This window comes from Abrus precatorius, unplaced genomic scaffold (genome assembly GCF_003935025.1).
Source record: "Abrus precatorius isolate BTA unplaced genomic scaffold, Abrus_2018 Scaffold1, whole genome shotgun sequence".
Taxonomy (NCBI): domain Eukaryota; kingdom Viridiplantae; phylum Streptophyta; class Magnoliopsida; order Fabales; family Fabaceae; genus Abrus; species Abrus precatorius.
In genome coordinates this window covers 667942-693519 of record NW_020874291.1, presented here as the reverse complement: position 1 = coordinate 693519, position 25578 = coordinate 667942, and the positions used below count along the sequence as shown (strand labels likewise).

Genomic DNA, 25578 nt, shown 5'->3' with positions numbered 1-25578 from the left:
AAAAAAGATGAAAAAAACAATCTGACAGCCCGAACAAAATTAAAAAAAAAAAATATATACTGATAATGTTTGAGTGAAAGATAATTTAATCTATTATGCATGTAGCAATAGGTTCAAGCTCACGAAACACACACAACTAAGAGGGACTATTGTCTTTGACATCCCTCTAAAACATAAAAAAGAAAGAAATAAAAAGGTAAATTGTGAGCATCTTGGTTACTTATTTTAATTTTTTTGTATTTCGAACAACAAGCAAAAGCAACACGACAAAGAAAAGAAAGAAGAAATTATCAAGTGTAGCATGAGGGACAGTCTAAAATCACATGGATAAATGCTGTAAAGCCAGAGAAAAATGAATAAGAATTTACCAAGAGAAAAAAGAAAAGAACAAGGAGAAATCAATTTCACAAACAAAAAAAATCACAATATAAAAAAATAATGAACATTTTCTGATGTTACAGAAATAGTTTGTTAAAAACTTATTTTGGCAAAAAATTAGAAATATTCATCGTCAATAATTTTCAGAATTTTGACTTATAAAGTAGCGCAATCTTAACCTTCAAATGGTATACTGTTTATTAAATTATTCGTTAAAATTTTTATTTTAATCCTTGAAAACTAAATAAGTAAAATCTGAAGATAATACATACAGTGTGCAATAATATACTATATTTGTCAAATAATTTGGGCCTTAGTGCCCCACCCCGTCTAAAAAAAATTTCAAATAAAATAAATTTCTCATAAATTATTAATTATTTATATAAAGACTAATTAATATATTTTATAAATCATAAATTAAATTAATTACAATAATATTGTTAGTAATATAAATGACGCATATTGGAAATATTAATATTATTTTTATTTTTAATATTTCTTAATATCAAATTAAAAAATGAAATAAACTCAAATATTAAAAAGATTAAACTGTTTAACTATTTAAATAACTATACTTTATTTAATTTAATATTATGCATAATTTTTTCAGTTTTTTTTTTAATTTCTTTGTTAGGATCAAAGTATATATGAAATAAACGTTTACTATTAAACAACTCAATGAACATTCAGATATCGTATAATAAAAGATTTGTGTCACATCATAAATCCATTAGTGACAACAACACTTAAATTTAAAAATCGACTAGTAAAATAGTACTGTTTATAAACTAAATAAGATTAATTTAGAATTCATGATAAAAATTTGCAAAAGGGTGCAAGTTGTGGCAAAAGACAAAACAAAAGCAACTACAGGACTTTGGCGTTAGTACAAAGACACACCTATGAACAGCAATTTCATCCACTTGCACTTGAAGTGGAGAATGCCTTTAGAATATTCATAATAATTTGATTTGATTTTGATACAGACAAAATGGAATGTTTCTGACCAAGATTTGAGACCAGTCAGTCCCAGTCAGCAACCTTTCACCTTTTGACCTTTTTGGGTATTATTTTCTTTCATGCTCAACACTGAGCAGTGACCACACTGTCACTGCCTACACACCCCACTTATGGTACCATCCTCTTCATTCACTGCCAACACCACTTTCTTTGTGTACATGCATTTAGATTCACATTTGAATGATCACATGATAGCGTTAATTTTAATGTTACTAGTTATAGTTTTTACGTTATATCTAAGTTTTTACATGTGTTTCAAACACACACTTCGTATACCTTTTGGAATCCTCAAACTGAGTTATAGCATTAGCAGCCTCTTTAAAGTTCAAAAACACTCCCTTTGTCCTAGCTTGTGCATGCTGCAACTGTTGAAAGTTTCTTTGCTTCAAACTACTCTTCTCATTTTCTTTCTCCAAATTTTCAGTCTTTGTCTCTTTTCTGATTCAAAGTTTGAACTTACCTTATTGGGGTACTAGAATTTATGTAGAAGATCATATTTTCTATGTGAAATTTGATTCTAGTTCTAGTATGGGTTTGTGTTCTTACATAGATTTCACTTACTCGGCTTTTGTGTTCTGGACGGATCACAGGTGACAACACTTGAAACAAAGGATGGCTTCAATTGACTACATTTGTGAACAGAACCTATTATTATGGTTGGATTTAGTAAGGATGAATGGGGTTTAATTAACAACTATTATTGGTAGAATTGTGTTGGGTTGAGTTTTGGAGATTTATAAGATGATTGTGAGGAAAAACAAGGCAAGTGCAAAGTCACTACTTATGCTGCTTATGGTTCTAGCTTTTTTCTTTGTCACTTATAATTTGGTATTTATGATCAAACACCATAAGGGTGGGGGTTGGAGAAATGAATTGGGATTTCTTGGCCCTATTATCAGGATGCCTGGAAAGGTGATAGGGTCAGTAAATTCCAATTCAAAATTCCATGTTGCAGTGACTGCAACTGATACAGCTTATAGCCAATGGCAATGCCGGATTATGTACTACTGGTATAAGAAATTGAAGGACATGCCTGGATCAAGTATGGGAAAGTTCACCAGGATAGTGCATTCTGGAAGACCAGATCAGTTGATGGATGAGATTCCTAGTTTTGTTGTTGATCCTCTTCCTGCAGGCTTAGATAGGGTAAACAGTTTTGTGATTCTGCTGTCAGAAATAATATCTTTTGAATATATATTATTATAAAATATTAAACAACTAATAATAATAAGATTTTAATAGAACCAAAAACATTTATTACACTTTTGTATCTCCAATGTAATAAATGTTTTCTTTAAAAGCTTACTACTTTTGTATGTTTAAAATTAGTTCTAAAGTCTGAGATTAACAAAACTATTATTATTATTATTAATTATGAATCCGTAATTCATTGCTTAGTTAAAATAATACATTTCATTCTCTTGCAATGTTTGTGTTAAACAATGTACACATATTTAGAAACTTCGGCTGTCTAGAAGGATTCATAGAAAAGAGGAAAATGGGGAAGAAGAATCCTTGAAGAGTTAATATCCTGGCAGGTAAAGAGGGATTTATGATCAAGTACCAGCCAGGTCACTTCCTTGTAAATGATTGTTACCATGTAAAATGTTCTCTTTATTATAAATAGAGTTTATTTTTCCTATAACTTTGGAGAAAATATCTTGCCTTGATAAAAATTCAATTGGAGTAATGAGACAGGAGTAATTTTCATGATATATTTTTCTGAATATCATGGATGCTTTTGACACTTTGTAATAATGTTATGTAGAGGTAATCATCCAATTTGTATATAGATTTAAGATACCTAAAATGTGAAACTCTACAGATATTTTTAGCTTTTCTTAATGTATATATATATATATATTGTAATTATTAGGGCATTGTCGGCTTTGTTATTTTGTTGTATTAAGGGTTTAATAAGGCTTAAGAACTCGAGTTTGATTAAGGTCCTAGTTATGCGAAGGGCTAACTAGGATTTGGCTCAAGTAAACTCTAGTTCTGAGGTTAATCCTGCAACTACAAGAGTTGGTAGATAAAATTCTGTGGGAGGAGAATTGCTGAATTGGTTACCTAGTACTTACTATTCAATATCCAACACAACAAAGAACAAACAAAACAAGATGAATATTAAAACTTCAAAAGACTTACACAAATCATAATTAACCATATTTTGATCATGACAGATGCTTTTTCAAACTAGATGAGATTATTGTACCAATGAAACCATGCATTTTCAGAATTGGAAAATTTAGATTTTATCATTTTAACGGTAAACTTGTCAACCTAACCTGTTTCAAAATGTTGACTATTATCAGCTTTATCATCAATTGTGATATTTCTCTATATTCTTTACTGTTGCATTAATTTCTTTAAAAAGTAGTCCATTATTTTTTGTCAGGGCTATGTTGTCTTGAATAGACCATGGGCTTTTGTTCAGTGGCTGGAGAGAGCAAACATTGAGGAAGAGTAAGTTTTCCTATTCTGGTTTTCTAGAATAGTTGTGCTCCAATGACAAAACCTAAGAAGCAATGCATTTTATGATTGGTGCAGATATATTTTGATGGCAGAACCTGATCACATATTTGTAAATCCTTTACCAAATTTGGCCTATGGAACCCGTCCAGCAGGCTATCCATTTTTCTATATAAGACCAGCTAAACATGAAAAAATAATTAGGAAATTTTATCCTGAGGAGAAGGGTCCTATTACTGATGTTGATCCCATTGGCAATTCTCCTGTAATCATTCAGAAGGTATTGATTTTAGTAGTATTACTTTGAGTGGTATAATTATTATCAGGTTTATCTGCTTTTCTCCTAAAAGCATTATGGTCTTCCATTGAGGCATTGATTTTTCTTTATCATCAGTCCCTACTGGAGGAAATAGCCCCTACATGGGTGAATGTTTCCTTACAAATGAAAGATTATCCAGAAGCTGATGAAACTTTTGGATGGGTACTCGAAATGTGAGTATGTAGCACTATAACCAAGTTTGGATAAACTTATTAATAAGTACTTATTAAAGAAGAAATAAAATGATAAAATAAATCAAACTTCTCCCATAAGTTAAAATCAACCTATGTACATCAACTTCTATAGAAGATTTTTCATCTAACTTCTCCAAAAGCTTATGTGCATAAGTTGCTTTTAACTTATGGAAGTTTTATTCATTTTACTCTCTTCTTTTCTAATAAGTGTTTGTGGAGAAATTTATCCAAATTAGGCCTATATAAATTTTCTAGTGCTTAATTTCAAATTATGATTGATGTTCATTTTGTGGATAACTTTTCCTGACTGTACTGATAGTTCTAACTTTCTGCCTCAATTCTTCTGTTGAATCAAGGTATGCATATGCTGTAGCCTCAGCATTGCATGGCGTACGGCATATTCTTCATGAAAACTTCATGCTGCAGGTTTGCTTATTTGTGACTGGGGGAACTGCATCTTTACTTTAAAATGTAATTTAATGACATGCATCATTGGAATGTTTCAGCCACCTTGGGACTTAGATGTTGGGAACAAGTTTATAATCCATTATACTTATGCATGTGACTACAATTTAAAGGTGAGTTGATTTCTTCTTACTTTATATTTTATATTAAATTAAGGTAGTAAGAGTGTGATGCCTTGATTAATACTCCCTTAGCTTTTATGACTCTCTAAAATCAGTGTCTTGTATGCTTTGATTTGCTTATTATATAAGTTACTTTATCAATGCAGGGGGAACTCACATATGGGAAGATTGGAGAATGGCGTTTTAACAAGAGATCTTATCTTACAGGTCCTCCACCCAAAAACCTTTCCTTACCCCCACATGGAGTTCCTGAAAGCGTGGTAAGTCCTTGCTTTCCAATTTTCTGATTTGGTAATCATTATTCAAAGTTCAAACCTGCTATAGATAAGGAATTTCTGTGTTGGATAGTGATAGAACTGGACCAAAGGGATTAGAACAGAAAAGAAAAAAGACAAAATCCAGGAAAGAGTTGTGTATTATTGAGAAATGACTCTTGTTGGAGAATTGATACCCCACAAGAGTGCAGAATGCTTTACAACAGATTCTGTACAACACAGTCCCTATCAGGTATTCGAGAGCCTGATCTCTCCTAGTCTAATCCAAGTGATTAATCAAGTGGCAACTAGCTCCCACATGGCTTCAAATTCAGGGAGATCCTTCTACTTGATCAATACTTCTGTTGTGCCTGAAGGATTATTGCGAATGCTTAACACTTCCACTGGTTTGTCTTGAAGTTCCAATTCATCCATTAACATCTTAGGTAAAGGTTGACTTTTGGTAGCTGGACCAATGGCTTTCTTAAGGAGTGAGACATGAAAAATAGGGTGGATCCAACTACCATTGGGAAGTTGTAGCTTGTAAGTGAGCTGTCCCACCTTTCAAACAATTTGATAGGGTCCATAAAATCTAGGACTTAATTTCTCATTCACCATTTTAGCCAGAGACTTTAATCTGTAAGTCTGCAGCTTGAGATAAACCCAGTGTTAGGGATTTTAGTTCTAGGAATTACAAAGAAACCGAAGAACTAGAGATGAGAAAGAAAACTCTGAAAACAGAGAAAGAGTTCCGATATTATTGATACAGAAGTGAGATACAAGAATCTTTTTACAAGGATTATTCATGAATGCTGAATTCCTCTCAACCAAGCTACTTATAGCAATTAACCTTCCTAACAGAATTGGTTATTGCTAACTACTTGTAAACTGAAAAACCATAACAATGCCTCTCTCTTGAAAACATCCTTGTCCTCAAGGATGGAATGAAGGATATTTCTTCATCAACTCATAATAAAACTCCCAAGTGGAATCTTCCTGAGGCTGATGCTTCCATTTCACAAGCACTTTTGTAACAGCTCTTTCCTTCCTTTTGACTGTCATCCTGTCCAAAATTGCTTCCGGTTCCTTGTCCACTGCAGTAGCTTCCAACTGATCAGGTAATGCAGTAGAAGTTGCTACATCTCCTACATGTCTTTTCAACTGGAACACATGAAAAACATTGTGAATTCTGGAATCAGCAAGGAGTTGAAGCTTGTATGCAACTGCTCCAATGACGTTAATCACAGGAAAAGGACCAAAATACTTGGGTGCTAACTTGGCATTGGTCCTTTGAGCTACTGAAATTTGTTTATATGCATGAAGCTTAACATAGACCATATCACCAATTTCAAACTTCCTATCACTCCTTCACTTATTAGCCAACTGCTTCATCCTTTCTTGAGACCTCTTAAGATGGAACTTAAGTAACTTCAGCATTTCTTCTCTTTTGGTGAGGCTTTTGTCAGTCAATTCCACCTTGGATGCTCCCGATAGGTAAGGAAGATGAATAGGGTGAACCTGTCTATAAATCACTTCATAAGGAGTGGCTTTAATTGCAGAATGGTAGGCAGTGTTATACCACCATTCAGCCAAGGGCAACCATTTCGCCCAAGATTGAGGCACATCAGAACACATACATCTCAAGTAATTTTCCAAGCACCTGTTGACTACCTCTAACTGTCCATCAGTTTGAGAGTGATAGGCAGTAGATAGCTGCAACTGAACCCCCTGAAATGCTATCAAATCCTGCCAAAATTGGCTAACAAAAACAGGATCTCTATCACTAGTGATAGTAGCAAGAAACCCATGTAACTAGAATACATGATCTAAGAAACATTGAGTCACTTCACTAGCAGTATAAGGATGTGATAAGGACATAAAATGAGCAGCCTTACTCAATCTGTCAACAACAACAAAAATCACTTGCTTGCCATAAGAATTAGGGAGTCCTTCAATGAAATCCATAGTAATGTGTTGCCATACATGATCAGGGATGGGAAGAGGTTGTAATAAACCAGGATAAGCAGCTGTGTCATATTTGCATTGCTGACAAATAGAACATTTCTGGACCCACACCTTTACATCTTTTGTCATTCCTTTCCAATACACAATCGATTTGAGCCTTTGTAATGAGGCATTTCTGACTGAGTGTCTACCTACTGATCCTGTATGAAGCCAATTAAAAAGGTCCTCTTTGAGTTTCACATCCCTTCCAACTTCCAGTTTTTCCTTTCTTCTCAATTCCTCATTTTGCCAAGTATAGTGCTTATGTGATCCATTACCACTCAGAATATCTGAAATCAATTTCTGCACATCCACATCTTCCTTCCACGAAATTTTGATCCTCTCAAACAACTCAGATTGCAACTCATGAACATGTAGGGACTAACATTCTACCACTTCCAGTCTAGATAATGCATCTGCTACCACATTGTCTCTTCTTTGCCTATATTCAATGGTAAAGTCAAACTCCATGAGTTTAACTAACCATTTTTGCTGGAAAGCAGTCACCAACTTCTGCTTCAATATGTACTTAAGACTGAGATGATCAGTTTTAATGACAAATGGTCTACTAATCAAATAGTGTTTCCATTTCTGGACAGCAAACACTACAGCCAATAACTCTTTCTCATAAGTTGAAAGGGATTGCTGCTGCTGATTGAGTGCCCTGCTGATGAAGGCAACTGGGTGCAGATCCTTCATAAGCACTGCTCCTAGCCCCACCCTTGAAGCATCAACTTCTAAATCAAAAATTTTACTAAAATTTGGCAAAGCCAAGACTAGTGCTTGAGTCAACAAATCCTTGAGCAACCAGAATGCATCTCTGGCTTCATCTGTCCAAGCAAAGTTGTCTTTTTTGAGCATACTAGTAAGAGTTATAGCTACTACTCCATAGTTCCTTACAAACCTCCTGTAATATCCAGCTAAACCCAAAAATCCCCTCAACTGTTTGATATTTTGAGGAAGAGGCCAATTCCTCACAGCTGCCACCTTACCAGGATCAATGGATACTCCCTATTTGGAAATGAAATGTCCAAGATATTCTACCTTCTCCACAGCAAAGAAACTTCTTCTAGCAAAAAGAGAATGTTTCCTCATTGTGAGCAACACCTGCTGAAGATGCTGAACATGCTCCTTCAAACTGCTACTATACACCAATATGTCATCAAAGAATACTAATAAGAATTTCCTTAAGAATTCCTGAAATACAGAATTCATAAGACCTTGGAAGGTTGTTCATCCAGTAGGTCTTCTACTAAGGGAATGGGGAACTTGTCCTTTACAGTCTTTTTATTTAGTTCCCTGTAATCTACACATAGCCTCCATGAACCATCTTTCTTTCCAACCAGCACAACCGGACTAGCATAGGGGTTATTACTGTTCTGGATGATTCCTGTTTTCAAGTACTCCTACACTAAGCTATCTATAACATCCTTCTGATTCTTGGCATACCTGTAAGGATTTTTGTTTACCGGATCAGCTCCTTGCATCAAGGGAATCTTGTGGTCAAAACCTTTTCTAAAAGGAGGTAATTGACTAGGTTCTTCAAAAAGATCAGCAAACTTTTCCAACAGCGATTCAATCTCAATAGGGAACTTCTCATTATCAGCATGAGTTGTCAAGGAATGTAGCAACCCACCATCTATACCGCATAGTTGGAGCATGGACAAATGAACCCCTTCCTCAAAAGTTTTTCTCATCTGCTTCCTCTTAACAGTTGAAATAGAAGAAGTTGCCCCTCTTAAAACCTGCCTTTTCACTCCAACATTAAACTCCATGCTGAGTTTGTTGAAGTTCATGTCCCCTAAGGTGATCAACCATTCTATTCCCAATACTAAGTCACAACACTCCAATGGCAGCAACATCATATCAGATGTGAATGTGGACTGTTGAATAGTCCAAGAAAAGTTTCTTACAATTGAAGTAATCTGAATTCTAGTGCCATTAGCTACCACCACACTTATAGGATCCAACTGATCAATTCTGCACCCAAACCTTTTCGTTACTTCAGCATCCAAAAAATTGTGGGTTGAACCACTATCAATCAGTATGTGTAATGATTTCTTTCTGAAATATCTTGTCACCCTCATAGTCTGGAAGTTAGCAACTTCAGTCAAAGCATGCACTGAGATTTGAGGAAACTCCGTAGAATCTTCCTCTCCCCCATTAACAATAGAGATGGCCTCATCCTGAACCACTTCTCCTTTTTCCTCCTTAACAGTATCCACTTCTAACACATGAACCTGTAACTTCTTGTGAGTTAAACTGTGCTCAGGAGTATAGGGCTGATCACAGAAATAACAGAGCCCTTTAGATCTTCTTTCACTCATGAATGCAGGAGTAAGGCTTTTGTACGGTTTCTGTGATGACTTATTAGGCAAGGCAACAGCGGTAGAAGGTCTTGCAGCAATTATAGGCTTAGAATTACTTGCAGGCCTGTTGGATTTTGACATTGCAGTAGCATTAACAGAAGAATTAATCGCATTTATATACATTCTAGCTAGTGTAAAGGCTCTAGTCACTGATTGAGGTTGGAACATTCTCACAAGCATCTGAACATCATTTTTCAAACCACCCAGAAAACAGCTTAACATGTATTCATCAGAAAGATTCAAACAATTAACTACGGCATCAAACCTCTCATAATAGTCACAAACAGAAGAAGTTTTCCTTAACCTCATCAGTTCCGCCATGGGATCATCACATACAGGGCCAAAACGATCAATCAAAAGCCTAGTGTATTCATTCCAAGAAAGATTCAGCCAAGCAACAAAATTCTTAACAAAGGCAGTGTGCCATTGAAGAGCCTTTCCTTCAAGATGTATGATTGCCAAACGAGCCTTGTGTTCGTCTGCTGTGCCATCCACCAAGAAGTAATTCTCACAGTGGTAGATCCAAAGATTCACGGCTTCACCATTAAATCGAGGGAAATCGAGGTGAGCCAATCGAGTTCCACACGGGTACGTTGAAGATGAAGGTGGAGGACGATACCTAATCAGCGTGTTGCTCCTGATTGCATCCTGAACTTGCGTTTGCAAAGAGTTTCCCAACGTGCGTTGCAGTGACCCTGCGATCTCCGCTAAACGCCCCTCCAATTGCGCAGCCAGACGATCCTCCATGTCTTTCATGGAAGCTTGAGAACAAGTTGATTCCGCCATAACCATATGAAGAAGATTCTCTAGAAGGTTGAGGCTGATACCACTTGTTAGGGATTTTAATTCTAGGAATTACAAAGAAACCGAAGAACTAGATATGAGAAAGGGAACTCTGAAAATAGAGAAAGAGTTTTGATATTATTGATACAGAAGTGAGATACAAGAATCTTTTTACAAGGATTATTCATGAATGCTGAATTCCTCTCAACCAAGCTACTTATAGCAATTAACCTTCCTAACAGAATTGGTTATTGCTAACTACTTGAAAACTGAAAAACCATAACACCCAGTCCCCAACAGTGTACTGTACTTCCCTCCTATGTTTATTGGCATAAGTTTGCATTTGGTCTTGGGCTTTGAGAAGGTTTCTTTTCAAGTCAAGTAGGATGGAATCGCGCTCTAGTGTCAATTGATTGACTTCTTCAACAACAAATTGTAGTACATTAGTTCCTTTAAGAAGATGAGGAGGATCGCGTGTTAAATGGAGTACTGTTGTAATTGGTGTTAAACTAGAAGTTAGCCCAGCTTAACCACCATGGCCACTGTTGCAGAATTCAGCTTAGCTTAATCATTGTGGCCACTGTTTCAGTTTTTCCCTATCAAGCATCGTAAATATATCTCCAAGCAATGGGTAACAACCTCTGTTTGTCCATTCAATTGAAGGTGATAAGTTGAACTAAATTTCAGCTTAGTACCAGCTAACCGAATAACTCTGTCCAAAATTACTAAGGAATATTTTATCTCTGTCAGAAATAATAAGTGGAAAAATCATATAGGCGAACTACCTCCTTCAGAAAAATTTCAGCAACATCCCTGGATATGAAAGGATGGATCAAAGGAAGGAAATGAGCATACTTTGTAAGCTGATGAACTACTACTAGGATGCTATCTTTTCCTTGTGTCCTTGGAAGTCCCTCTATAAAATCCATTGAAATATCAACCCATACTTGTGTAGGTATTGGTAGAGGTTAGAAGAGTTCAACTGGTGATAAAGCTCTTGATCTTATTCTTTTGACAAACTTCACAAGCTGCCACAAACTTGTGTATACCCTTCTTCATTCCTTTCCAATATACCAAAGCAGCAATGCGCTTATATGGTCTGAAAAATCCTGGAGTGTCCCCCTATTGCAGAATTGTGAAACTCAGTTAGTAATAATAAAATTCTAGTGGACCCTGTAGGTAAGACCAGTTTTTCCTTATATAGTAATTTCCTGTTATGAAAAGAAAATCCAGGGTGTGTATTAGGATCCTGTAATAAATCCTATATTATGGCCTTGAGTTTGTCATCATTATGTACTTTCTCCTCCCTTCTTGTGTCTAAAAACTGAACAACTGATAAAGCTAAGTATAACATCCTCCTAGATAAGGCATCTGCTACGCCAGTGTCAGATCCCGGTTTGGACTTGATAAGTCTAGGCCGATCAGTTTAGAAGTCCACTTAAATTGCTCCTCGCCCCATAGCCTTTATCATTAAGAAACTTGAGGCTTCTCTGATCTATATGTACAATAAAATGTCTGCCCATCAGGTAATGTTGCTATTTATGGGTTATCATTACGATTGCCATGAGTTTTGTTCATAAACTGATTTTAATTGTGTCCTCTGATAAAGCTTGACTCAGAAATGCCCCTAGTCTTCCTTCCTGAAGTAAAACTGGCCCCAGACCTTTACTGGAAGCATTAGTTTCAATAATAAATGTTTTAGTACAGTCTAGTGCTATTAGAGTTGGTAGTTTTGTCATTGCCATCTTCAAATCATCAAAGGTTTTTGAAACTCTTTTTGTCCATTGAAACTTATCTTTTTGCAGAAGTTGTGTCAAGGGTTTGACAATCATCCCATTATTCTTTACAAACCGCCTATAGTAGCCCATGAGTCCCAGAAATCCTCTCAACGCCTTCAAATCCTTTGGAGTGGGCCAAGCTCATATGATCTCCAATTTTTTAATGTTTGTAGAAACCCCCTATTCTAAACTGATGTGAACCAAATATTCGATTTGCTTTTTGCCAAAGCTACACTTTCCTTTGTTGGCAAACAATTTATATTCTTGTAACAAATGCAAAATTTTCTGTAAATACACTTTGTGTTCCTCTTCATGTTTACTGTAAACCACTAAATCATCAAAGAAAACTAATGTAAATTTATTCAAGTATGGCAGTAGCACTTCATTCATTAGTAATTGAAAAGTTGAAGGAGCATTCGTGAGACCAAAGGGCATCACAACAATTCATAATGTCCCTCATGGGTTTGGAACGCAGTTTTAGATATATTCTCCTCCTCATTCTTATATGGTGGTACCCTAGTTTCAAGTCCAGTTTTGAAAAAACCATCGCACCTCTTAACTCATCCAACAATTCATCAATATCAAGAAAGGTAATCTTATTTAAGCCTCTCTAATACATACAAAATCGGCACCCTCCATCCTTCTTTTTAACCATAAAATGGGACTCTGTTAGGATCACCAAACACAAGTATAGCAAATAATTGTAAAGAACAGAAGAAATCAGAAATGGAGTAATGTAAATGTAAATGTAAATAAAATGTATGATAAACGAAAGAAGGTATAAAAGTAGCACTCTCTCTTAGTTCACATAGAACTAAGAGCCTCCCTCTCTAGGCACAAATTGCTTCCCTAATTATTTTCTTTCATAACTAACTTTTCTCTCTTCCTTTCCTATATAACAGACTCTCCTTACATATGTGCCCCATTTCCCTTCCTTGTGTACACATGCCAAATTTTGGCCTTGCTACTTGACTCACTAATGGGCCCATATTAGGCACCCTAATCCTATCTTCTTCTTCAAACTCAGTCCTGTCCTCAAGATTGAAATCTGGGAATTGACTTCAAGTTAGAAACTCATCTTCCCTCGTAGCCTCTTCACTTGGTTTTCCTTTACAATGAATCAACAGTTGTTGAATTCTTTCACCTTGCTTAGTTAACATTGTACTTGCTAACACAGCTTTTGAAGCATAATGCTCATTCACTTCTACTTCCAAACCAGTAAGAAATGTTGTGTCCACTAAGGGATTAGTTGCAGCTTTTTTTGACTGTGACAACTGCAAAACCAGATGAATTCGTGAGATCCCAGGTAGCTGCAACCTGTAAGCCACTTCCCCCACCTTTTCTACTACTGCACATGGTCCAAAATAATGTGGTGACAACTTTTGATTAATTCGTTTGGCCACCGCTGCCTATGAGGTCTCAGCTTTACAAACAACGTATCCCCCACCTCAAAATGCACATCACGTCTACTTTTGTTAGCATATTTCTGCATTAGGTTCTAAGTCTTCAGTAAATGAAACTTGAGTTGCCTGTGAGCCTCATCATGATCAACTAATTCTCTTGCTACTGCCTCAACCTTCACCTAACTTGGAACAAAATGAGTCACAGCGGGAGGCCTTCTACCATTTATCGCTTCAAAAGGAGTCGTATTGGTAGAACTATGATTTGTTGTATTATATCATAGCTCTACCCAATGTTGAGGTTGTTCCATTGCAAAGCACCTTAAATATGTCTCCAAACACCTATAAGTCACTTTTATTTTTCATTAGTCTCCGGATGATATGCAATGCTCATTTTCAACTTGGTGCCTTGTAACTTAAACAACTCTTGCCAAAAATGGCTCACAAACATAGGGTCTCGATCACTCACAATAGAGTTGGGGCAGCCATGTAGCCGGATGATTTCCTTGACAAATACCTCAGCTGCAATACGAGCTGTGAAGGGGTGCTTCATAGGACTAAAATTGTTATATTTTGTTAAACGATTCACCACTAGCAAAATAGCCTCATAACCTCTTGACCTTGGCAGCCCTGTTATAAAATTCATGGACAATTCCTCCCATACCGTTTCTAGAATTTCCAAAGGTTGTAACAATCCTCCCAAAGCAAGAGTTGAATATTTTTGCCATTGACAAATGTCATAGGTTTGAACAAATTCCTGAACTTTTTTCTTTATTCCCACCCGATACAACTTTACTATAATTCGCCTATATATTCTGTAGAATCCTGAATGGCCCCCTTGACGAGAAGAATGGTGTTCTTCTAGTAACTTAGGGATATGAATTGATTGTGAAAGAATCACCAATCTCCCTTTGTGAACTAGTACTCATGAACTAATGAAAATCTAGGATGAGCTAGTAGATCTTATTGTATGAGGAAGTCTTTGTTATTGGCAGGTTTGCTTCATTCACCAGAGCTAAAGATATAAAGTTGTTGGAGGCTCCACAATCTACTAAGACTACTACCTTTCTCCCATTCACTTTTCCCCACATTTTGGTGGACTTCGTAGAGGTCAAGCCTATTATGTTGTACATTGACAGTGAAGGAATTTGTGCTCCAGCTCTTTACAATTAGGGAGCTCATTTTCTTCCTCTTCACTACTTTCTTCATTTAGCAGCAAAACTTGTAATTGCTTGTTTTTACATAAATGCTCAGGCCCATATTTCTCATCACACTTAAAAAACATAGGCCCTTTTTTAATCTCTCATGCCACTTAGCATTCGATAGTTTCCTGAACCCTCTACCTTTGTACACACCAATAGTTTTAAGGCTATTAGAATCTCCTCCTCAAATGGCATGCAAGTTTTCCCCAACATTGGTCTCACCAACCCCTATGATATTTGAACTTCTATTTCCCACCTCCCAAGATACTGTTCTGGAAGAAGGGCAGTTATTGTTTAACCCTATCCCCTTGCAATTACTGCTAGCCCCTTTTGAGATCAGCATATTCTTCTCATCAATCCTTTGAGCCTGATCCATGAGTTCTGGCAAATTATATATATGTTGTAACCTCAATTTTGCTCGAATCACCTCCTACAGCCATTTAAAAACATTCCTCTAAGGTATTCTAAATTCACCCCTTTGAGGGGACTGGCATACAACTCAAACTGTTTCTAGTATTCCTTCCCAGTTGTTGTTTGCTTCAGACTTAATAACATCTCATACAGATTTTGCAACATTGAGGGTTGGAATCTCCTTATTATTGCTGGTCAGAAATCCTACCAATTAGGGTTTTGAGTGCAGTACTCTCAGCATTGATACCATGTCAACTCCTTCCTTTCCATGGCTATCAACGCTACTTGTAACTTTTCCTCCTCAGAGATACCAATTACATTGAAATATCTCTCTACGTGATTCACCCATCCATATGCATCCTATCCTGAAAATATAAGAATCTTTAACTTCCTCCATCTTTCTTTCCCACCCCCATCTGGTGCTTGGTCTTTTCTTGCATCTTCCCCTCAATAGCTTTCTTCCTCTACACTGCAATTTTCTTACTAAGAATTTCAAGTGACATTTGCAATGGCTTCTTGGAATAATTTCTTCATTTCTTGTTTATCATCCTCGAGCCGTTGAAGGATTTTCTCAAAACCAAGCTACAAAGATTCTAATTGAGCCTCCATTCTTGTGTGTACCATTGGCATTAGCAATCTATGCACCACATAATTGAGTACATTGATACTAGTAGATAGTACTGGACTAAAGGGATTGGAACAGAAAAGAAAAGAGACAAAATCCAGGAAAGAATAATGTATTATTGAAAAATGACCCTTGTTGGGAAATTGATACCCCCATACAAGTGCAGAATGCTTTACAACAAATCCTGTACAACATAGTCCCTATCTCTCCTAGTCTAATCTAAGTGATTAACCAAGATGTCCTTCACTTCTCTCTCTTTCTCCTATTTATTCTCCACTTGTGACTATTGGTTAGTTATCAGTCATTCTATTGCTAATCAGGGGCTGGCCCACCTTTCTTTTTCCTTACATACATCTTCCTGGTTAGAGGTCTAACAGATAGTTGCTATTTCCCAAACCATTTAAATAGTTTTGCACCTTTTTGATATTCATTTTTGTGAAGAAGCTATTACCTATTAATTATTAAGAAAATCAAAAGATAGATTGTTTGACCATAATCACGAATATTGATGGATCAACCAGATTATTAGCTAAATTTGATCTCCAACTGATGTAATTTTTAAAATATGTTTTCCTTGTCCCCGACCAAAGTCTTCTTTCATGTCATTTTTTTTCCCTAAATCCTCATAAAAAGAGAGTAGGGATTTTGGAGTTATCTGTACTAGAAACTATTTATTTCAATTTCTGATTTAAACTTGTTGCTTTTTTCTAACTCTTATAATGTACATGTTAAAATGTCATGAACTTTTGAAATATTTAAGAATGAAGGGAGTTGTGTCTTCAATTTTTATTTTTTTTTCAATAAATACCCAGTCCATTACTAGTAAATTCCTAAAGCTAGATGATAGGAAAAAAGGAATTAGTTGAAAGATAGAGTGCTGATCCAGAATGTGGCCAGAATTCTGAAAGGCCAAGGATTTGGAAAGTGTATGTTCATAAGAAAAAGAAAACATGTAAGGTTGAGGATTTGGAGAATGTCAAGTTGGCATGTTGGTTAGGGGAAATAGGATTATAGTACACGGAGGGAAGGTGGAATAGAGGAATTCAGTTATGCATTTTGTTAGGACTCAGTCAAGTGACTTCTGCTCCTAATCCTAATATTGTTGTAAATAATGTTCCAGCAGCTAAAGCTAAACCATGGATAGTCTATTTTAGTAAAAGGAAGCAGTCTAGTTAGTAGTTAGTAGAGTATGACTCCTTATTCTATTATTTTCTGTTATGACTCCTTATTCTTTTATTTTCTATTATTCACCTTCACTATATATAGCAAAAGGGAATTAGTTAGGAGCAGTTTTAGAAATTCAGGTCCACTACATGTTGCAGTACATGTCATACCAGTGGCATTAAATAATTAGCTTAGAGAGAAAAAAAAAAAGGTATTATTCTTTTATAAAAGTGATTTTGTTAACATCAACTCTTAGGACTAGTTTTAAGCATACAAAAATAAGTTTTCTTTTTATTGAGAAAAAAATATTTATTACATTTTTGTGTTTTCAATGTGATAAATACTTTTGTTTCTAATGAAATCCTATCACTTGTGAATGCCTAAAATCAGTCCAAAAGGTAGATGTTAACATTTTCCTTATAAAAATTAGCCATGAAGCAAAAAATAATTTCACAAATACCAAAAGAAAATGCATAAAATTTCATGCAATTTCAAATTGACAACATGCATATCAACCACTGAGAAGCTGAGCTTATATTGATATCCTCTTATGATGAGTTTGGGGACAACATGTTTGAACAACAGCCAAAAAGCTTTATTAAAACAGTACAACCTTTGTTACCACAATCATGTGGCTTTTATGGTTAGTTAATGTCTAATAGAAATGAAGAAAACCAAATCTAAAATAAATACTTAACATGTCATTTGACAGAGTGATGGACCAGAAAGCTAGGCTGAATCCTGAAACGCTCAGGAATAAGTAATTTTTATTATAAACCAGAAATGGAGCCCAAGCTCTTTGCAACCCAAACCAGAGCCTCAGCTTCTAAGAGAAAAGTTCTTTCTCTCTCTAACACAAATCCAAATGTGATAGGATTTACAGAAAAAGAGAAGAAGAACTGGAATCTTTTATTCAAGAATGAAAATCTTGTGTGCCAATGGTTAGGCATTGGAAAAGCAATTGAGTAGACATTGACTGTTTGACAGGGTATATAAGTGTTTGCTGTAGTTTTGGGTTGATACTGTAAAGTTTTACTTTGATCTATAAAATTATAATTGTTTTAACGGAATCTTCATTTGTACAATGGTCATTTTGTGATTGCTAATTTTGGCAGCTAATAGATGCCGCATGATGATTATTTGCAGGTGCAGCTGGTAAAGATGGTCAATGAGGCTACTGCTAATATACCTAAATGGGATTCATTAAATAGAAGCTGAAGAAAATAAAATAACCCATAAGGTATTAGGTCCCTCATGCCAGTGGCTATTAGATGAGAAACAATCACCTGTGAAAAATAGCTTAATTTTCATAAGAATGCTTTTGTGGTATATTTGTTTTCAAAGCAAGTTAATTATTGGTATTGAAACATATAAAAAGAATTTTTAGTTCGTTGGTCAACTTGTTTTCCAATAGATTTTTGTCAGCGGCAATCAATGGAAAAATCTCCTTGTCAAAATGCTATATCTACAGTTCAATCTGTTGACTATGCAGTGAAAAGGGAAAACAAAAGAGAGAGGGGTAAATGCAAGGAACCCTTAAGTTTTGAGTTGTAGTATATTTGTATTATACATATGATAAGAACCTTGAGAAAACCACACTACAATAGCTAGTCTTAGAGAGTCCAAGCGTTAAAAATTCCACACTGGAATCCATACTTCTAGTGTGGAACTCAAGGTCCATATCTTGCAATCGGGATCCTAACTTTCCACCACGCTTCGCAGCCTTAGCACCCATGTGGGCTGGCAGTGCACTAGCTCCTTTGATTAGTTTCAGGTAATACTTGCATCACCACTCATGTTGCTCAATTGCAGCTAGAAACATGCTGGAAGGCTCTGATAATAATTGATAAGAAGTAAGAACCTTGGGAGAAACAAATATCAGCTTCCACACTAGAATTTCATTGTTCCAATGTGGGATCTTAACAACATATCATTTCCATGTGGGGGTGGTTTGTTTGAGCATGTTCAAAGAAAAAAATTAATAAATCAGTTGTTAATTAAAACTTAATAGAGGGCATTTGGAAAAGTCAAATTTGAATGATTATGAGACTTTAAATGTTTTAATTTTGGTAAAAATGCAATTCACCAATTCATTATGCATGGTCTCTTAAAGTAATTGTCTTTCTCCAACTAATGTATTCCAAATTCAGATGATTTAGATATTGGTTATGGAGATCTCTACCATACCTCAGCAAAGGAGAGAGAGAGAAAGAGAGAGGGAGAGAGAATCCAATAAATAAATGAAATCCCAAGGATACCATATAATTTACCAATATTTCTATGAAAAAACATGTGTCTTTTCCAGTTTTGTATAAACATTAATATCTGTATTTGTATTAAAATGATTGTGTTCATTCCTTACACCCTCTCATGCTACATACTTTTTTCTATTTTTCTAAGGCTTTGTGTTTGCAGATTTGGATGATCTTGTAGTTAAAGAAGGCTTCATCTGAACTATAGTTTCTTCACTCACTCCCATTTTCCTAGCATAACGACCTGCTTCAAAGAACCTTTTAACTGCATCATCCATATAATCTTTCCCTTGCTTAACAGTCATGTTCTTCCCTATTGTATCTGGGAAACTAGTGAAGATATTGTCTCCTTTAAGCACAGCTGCAAGTTGGATCAATTCTTGCTGAAATTCACTGAGATTTGCATCTTCATTAGGCTCTCCCTTCCTGATCCTTGTAGGGGTTGGAAGTTTCTCTGCACAAAAATAACACCAGCTGGAATCAACAAAGTGTAAAATAAGCATTGGTAAATGCTGAATACCTACTGTTATTCGTGAGCATTTAAAGGTTATAAAATGTAACAATTTTTTTTTTCAATGGACATTTGTTAGTTGATAATATTCTAGAGTAACTTTAGAAATTTGGGAGTTTTCTTTCCCTTACTCAAATAGGGGAGGGGGGTATCACGTATTCTCTTTTTTATTTGCATGTTTGGATATATATATATATATATATAACAGTTTAAATCTAAAAACTAATTCATTTAACTTGCATCCAATAGGTAATAATTTATTACTATACTAACCATTAGGTGCAAGTTAAATGAAAAGTTCAGATTGAGTGTAAGAGTTTTTAGATTTATACTAGTGTAAGAAGATACTTCTCCTATATATAAAAATAATATTTGAAGTAAATTTTACCTTTATTTTATTCAATGTGCACATACACACAGATTATAGAGGTTGAGAAAAGGTACGTGTCAAAGCCATTAGATTATTTCAAGCAATAACAAATTTAATGAGGGCCTTGTTAAAGGTATAAAGCTTTCTGATTGCATATGGATGTATGCACGATATGTGGTAGTGTTTAATAAATAATCTATCAAATGGGATTTTGTTGCTTATTGATACATAATTGAGATCATAGTCCAATTAGTTGATCAAGGTTACTAACCTGGGCAATCAGTCCTGGGTTCTTTCCTGGTCTGAACAATCCCCTCAAATGTTCCAGCCCATTCATCTCTCTTGGTCAGAAATGAAGGCAAATTGAAGAGCTTTTTCACTGTTGCTGGAATGGATGAGTGTTCATATTCTGATGTAGGAGATGGTGACCCATTTGGCCCATGAACAACTGCATCACCATAGCAAATCAGAAAATCTAGTACAGTACTCAATAATTACATCTTTTTATAGCACAGAAATGAGATTCATTAGTTCCGTTCAAGTGGACACAAAAATTGTGATAACATTATGTTAACTTGAGCAAAATGCTTCTCAGTTGCTTACTCAAATTTTCATTATTTCTTTAATTATAGTTTCTTAAGTCTCCTCTATTATACACGAATAAATAAAAAAATAAAATTATAGATTCTATATACTCAATTTGACTTGAAGAAATAAATTATTTACTTTAAGATAGTTAAAGAATCTAAAATTGAACTAATTACCACATCACATCATTAACTAGCAAAGGGCATTTGCTTATTCAACTTGTCTTCTAGTCATGCTAGAGCCCAGAAGTTTCCTCCCTGGCAGCATGCCCATCAAGTTGGATCATGGACAGAACCAACTAGAGGACCATTTATTTTATTTCCTCAAAGGCACCAAAAATAACATTTTGGCTTTCAGTTTCAGCACATTCCTTTGTACCGAAAAAAAATAACTTTGTTTTCCCCTTCACAAAACTTAGTACTTTGTTATCAATTTATTATCCCCTTTTGCCATCTTTTCAACACTACAAAACATATTTCAATATATTATTCAATCATGATCTACAGCACATGGTGCGCTATCAATTTACACATTTAAAGAGTGATATTTTAATCCAGCCAAGTACCTTAGATAACCCATTTCTCAACCTTAACTAATAAGTCAACCAATACATAATTTCCCAGCATTATTGGCCCCTTGGTTTTTGCTTAAGACATGTAGCAACTAATTTGCTTACACACTATGAACTGGCAAAAAAAGCAAAGGTCAGTTTCTTGTGGGTGTGATTATTTGCCATTGTTGGAAATATCCTTAGTAATGAGGTTTCACATTATGCACTTTGACAACTGAAAATTGAAACCCAAAAAGCTTTATGGTCCCACTCAACACCGCATCCCACTTTATTTGAATTGTCTTTTTCCAAAGTAGTGTGAAAATGAGATTGTTACGTGGGAGCCTATGAATGGTGTGAGTGATGCCTAACATAAAGCAAGTTATTTTATTGAGATCATGGATCCATAATATGTGAAGTCAAATGAGGTGTGCATGGTGAGGGAGAAAAAGAGAATCTGAATATATTTTAGTTTCCTTCTCTTACAAGTTGGGTGAACAATCATAAATCATCATATTAATAGTGGTAGTGTAACCGTAAACATTTAGTGAGGTAGGGGGGAATGCCAAGATGATAAGGTCGTATTTAAGGAAATAAATAAATAATTTTAAATCTTTCTATATTTTATGTTTATAATTTTATTAATTGAAGAAATTGTTAAATATTTTTTATATTTTCAAGATAATAGATATATATTTATTAAAAAATATAACAAAACTAAAAAAGTTCGTATATTTTTCATATTGAAAGAGTGAAATGTAATGATTATTATACCTTGGATAAAATTATTCTAGCTACTTCAATTTTGTGCTTGTAATAAAATAACAACACACACTTACTTAATTCTTAATGATTTTTTAGATATTTAAAATGAATCTTAAGAATTATTGTTAGAATTTTTAAATTAACAATAATAATGAGAGATGTGATAAAAATACTTTATCTAATATACTCTTATCTATTAGTTAAAATTTATTAAAATTTAATTAAAAATAAAAATTCCCAACAACATAAGTTGATAAACAAATATAAAAAAATTGAGTAAAAATTGCATTTGAAATGAAAGATTTTACCAGTGGCCTTGTCAATCCAAGGAGAGATAGCAATAGTTGGAACCCTAACTCCCAACCTATTAAAGGTGAAATTGAATGGCTCTGGGCCCACAATCCCATCAGGGCTTGGAACACCACGCACCGGCGTAGGCACGTGATCAAAAAACCCACCATGCTCATCGTACGTGATCACAAACAGGGTTTCGTTCCACTGCGGGCTCGCCCTCAGCGTCTCGTACACCTCCTTCACGAACATCTGTCCCTCGTACACGTCATGCGAAGGGTGGTCGTCATTGGCTGGCAACAGCTTAGAGTCCATGTACCGCTGCTCCACCACAACATAACCCGGTAACTTGCCTGCTTTTGCATCTCGCTTAAACGACAGGTCGTATGGGTGGAACTTTGGCACGTACTTTATTTTCCTTAGGTTCCTATAGAATAATGTCGCCGGAATATTCTGGAAGTATATTCCGAAGTTGACTCCGGCGTCATACAGATTGTCGAAGATTGTTTGTTGCGGGTAGCCCGCCGCGAGTTTCGCCGCCACGTTGCTCGTCGCGCCGCCGGACGTCGCCGAGTGCACGTAGAGCCGGTTGGGCTGAGTGGAGGACGGCACGGAGGCAAACCACCTATGAACATGAAATTTTATGGTATAATATAGTGTTTTTATATAACATTTTTTAAAATTTTACCAAAAATAGATAATAAATAATAATAATTTATATATGATAAATTTTTATTAAATATTATAATATTTTAAAAAAATATTTTAAAATATTTAATGTAACAATATCCTGAAGTGCTTTCAAATGGTTTTTGTCAACTTAATATAAAAATATCAAGATTAATAATAAAAAAAAAATTTGTCAATTATTAAGTATTACTATGTATACATTTAATTAGCTAGATTCCAAGATCGAGTGATTTCGTTAGTATTTCATAGGGGAAAGGTTATATGAATAATTAAAAAATTATTAATTACAGTCTTCAAAATTGAGTTTAAACAAGAAATATTAATAAGTTTCTATTAAAAACTAAAGTTTTGATTACTTTTTATAATTTTAATATAATAAATATAATTTTAACAAAATCTTTAATATTACGTGCATGGGTAGGAATAAGGAAAAGAACCATTAAAACAATGCAATTAAAGGAAACAGAGATTTACTCGTTTTTCTCCATTTCTTCTTATATGGAATTATTTGTAAACAATAAAGCTAAATGCGTAGAAGCTTTTACACAAAGTTTCTTCTACTAAACGAAACAGAATCCAAAATTTCCGCAGGGAAAAAGGGTATCATTTTCATATGCAATAATAGACTGATATAACTTCACAACATAGTTATATTTAACCATAACACGCCCAAGACTTGTTTTCGTTTTAAATTGAACATTTGAAACCGAAGCATAAGTGTCCAATGGTTTAAAAAACACCAAAACTATATGCTGAAGATATATAAATGTATGATGATGATATGTGTGTGCGAATATGATACCCAAAGTAGCTGCGAAGATATTTATAAAGAACATTGCACTGTTTGATGATTGAAGTAAGAAACAGTTGGTAGAGAATTGTGTGCGATGATTTCTCTTCTTTTTAGACCCTTTCATATGGTCCCATCTAATCTAAAGCATTGAAGAGACACATTGCCATCATGTGGAGCTAGACTCAAATTAATATATCTTAAAATCATTAATATAAAAAAATAGAATTAAAATTTAGAAGAGAAAAAAAAAAGTGATAAGTTTGCAGGGGAATCTCATTCTCACCTGTCGAAAACAGCAAATTCAGAAACGAGTGTCTTATAAACAGCGACCATGTCAGGTTCGAATCCGTTCATAACATTCTCAGACATATGTGAAGTGTTGTCCATTGCATAAGCTTGTTGTGCGAACCCGTTCATCGGAGCCGGGTCAGCCGAAGTTTCATTTGACCCGAATATTTGTTCTCTAATGGCTTGGAACGAGTGACCCGGATCCGGGTCCACGTCATGAGCCTGGTTCTTAAAAAAGAACCGTTTTGAATTCGGGTCGGATGCGGATAACAAATTGTACTCCGACCCGGTTACGCCGTTGATGGCCGGGTTGAGCTTCTTCATCCAACCCAGCATGTGGTCGAAGGATCGATTCTCCATCACCAAAACGACGACGGTTTTGATGGGGTTGGAAATGGCATGTCCATTGGGAATGTTCAAGAGACAAAGGGTTAATAGAATTGAAGAAAATAAAAGGGTGGAGCAACCTTTTCGGGTACGGGTTCGGGTACCCATGATTGTCTTTTAGTTCTTTTACAATGTGGAGACTAGAGAGAAAAAGAGACAGTGAGAACGATGGGTTGAGAGGTTTTGGTTTTGGTTTTGGTTTTGGGGTTTGATTTTGTTTGGTGAAGAGAGTTATATATAGATAGAGATAGAAAGATAGAGAGAGGAAGAGAAAGAAGAGTACTTGGGTTGCGTTTTGTGATGATTAAGAAAAGAACTTTTATATTTCACGAGTGTTAGATGAGTTGAAGAAAAAAAATAGAAAAATAATTAAAAAAAGGATAAAAATTAATTACGAATTATAAATAAAAATTAATCTTAATATATATAAACTATGTCTGTCATTGCGTTAGCAATAAATGAGATGGTTTGGATATTTTGTCTGCAACGCTGTTTGTTCATTGAGTGAAGGCACCGTGCCGTTCAGATTTTTCTTCCTCGTTCTTATTTTACCATTTTTTTTTGGATTTTTCTGTTTTTTCTTCACATTTTGTAGTAATATTTTTTACCAAAGCTTTTATTATTTAATTTTTACTTGTTACTGTACTCTTTTTTATAGTTTGTGTTAACTTTGGTATGTTATAATTGAGTTTAATATATAAAGGCAATAAATCTTTCACAAAAATTTATTTATTATCTTAAAAAAAGTGTAATAATTAAAAGCAATTGTCAACACCACTTTTTAATGCTTAAACTCAGTGTTAGAGATTTTCTTTTAAGTCAGAATTTAAAAAATATTTATAATAGATTAATAGTAAAGAGTTTAAAACTAATTTCTATTTGGACATAGAAAGATTTGTATACAGGATATTTTTCCTAAAAAGAATTATCATTGAAAACTGTTTATAGCCTATTGCTCAAAAAAAGGTAAATATTATCAGTATGAAAGGAAAGAGTTGTTTTGGAATTATAAAATTTATTATATATATAATATATTTTTGCCATAATTTAGAAAATTTTCATTTTTGATGAATTTTTTAAAATATTAGTTAACAAAATCTTTACAAATTTGTCTACTTTGTTTTACTAATAAA

The 25578-nt window shown here is 34.8% G+C and overlaps 2 protein-coding genes across 5 annotated transcripts; one reads left to right on the top strand and one right to left on the bottom strand.

Annotated features, from left to right (window-relative positions):
* Positions 1-1337: 1337 nt before the first annotated feature.
* Positions 1338-18226, top strand: LOC113857175 (hydroxyproline O-arabinosyltransferase 3-like). Of its 4 annotated transcripts, XM_027488968.1 has the most exons (9): positions 1338-1400; positions 2354-2544; positions 3797-3864; positions 3949-4150; positions 4265-4362; positions 4740-4809; positions 4890-4961; positions 5117-5230; positions 18107-18226. In XM_027488968.1, coding segments are annotated over exons 1-9 (888 nt in total). In that variant the 5' UTR covers positions 1338-1399; the 3' UTR covers positions 18179-18226. The 4 variants fall into 4 exon arrangements, with proteins under 4 accessions (XP_027344769.1, XP_027344760.1, XP_027344777.1 ...); XM_027488959.1 differs by lacking the exon at positions 1338-1400 and having other exon boundaries at positions 2135-2544; XM_027488976.1 differs by lacking the exons at positions 1338-1400; positions 2354-2544 and adding an exon at positions 2904-2980.
* A 1031-nt stretch (positions 18227-19257) lies between these two features.
* Positions 19258-24626, bottom strand: LOC113856737 (non-specific phospholipase C2). Its single transcript, XM_027488649.1, has 4 exons — positions 24054-24626; positions 22305-22912; positions 20365-20541; positions 19258-19666 (listed from the first exon to the last, which is right to left on the bottom strand). Exons 1-4 carry the CDS (start codon positions 24551-24553, stop codon positions 19356-19358), a joined length of 1596 nt encoding a protein of 531 aa, XP_027344450.1. The 5' UTR covers positions 24554-24626; the 3' UTR covers positions 19258-19355.
* Positions 24627-25578: the final 952 nt, after the last annotated feature.

Bases quoted from the DNA above. Each gene is read 5' to 3' on its own strand.
- LOC113857175 (XM_027488959.1), top strand. From the start codon at position 2,140: ATGATTGTGAGGAAAAACAAGGCAAGTGCAAAGTCACTACTTATGCTG. The intron at 4,151-4,264 runs GTATTGATTTTA...CTTTATCATCAG, and splicing joins CTCCTGTAATCATTCAGAAG to TCCCTACTGGAGGAAATAGC. The intron at 4,810-4,889 runs GTTTGCTTATTT...GGAATGTTTCAG, and splicing joins ATGAAAACTTCATGCTGCAG to CCACCTTGGGACTTAGATGT.
- LOC113856737 (XM_027488649.1), bottom strand. From the start codon at position 24,553: ATGGGTACCCGAACCCGTACCCGAAAAGGTTGCTCCACCCTTTTATTT. The intron at 22,913-24,053 runs GTGAGAATGAGA...TCATGTTCATAG, and splicing joins GAATTTGCTGTTTTCGACAG to GTGGTTTGCCTCCGTGCCGT. The intron at 20,542-22,304 runs GTAAAATCTTTC...ATGGTGATGCAG, and splicing joins TTGGATTGACAAGGCCACTG to TTGTTCATGGGCCAAATGGG.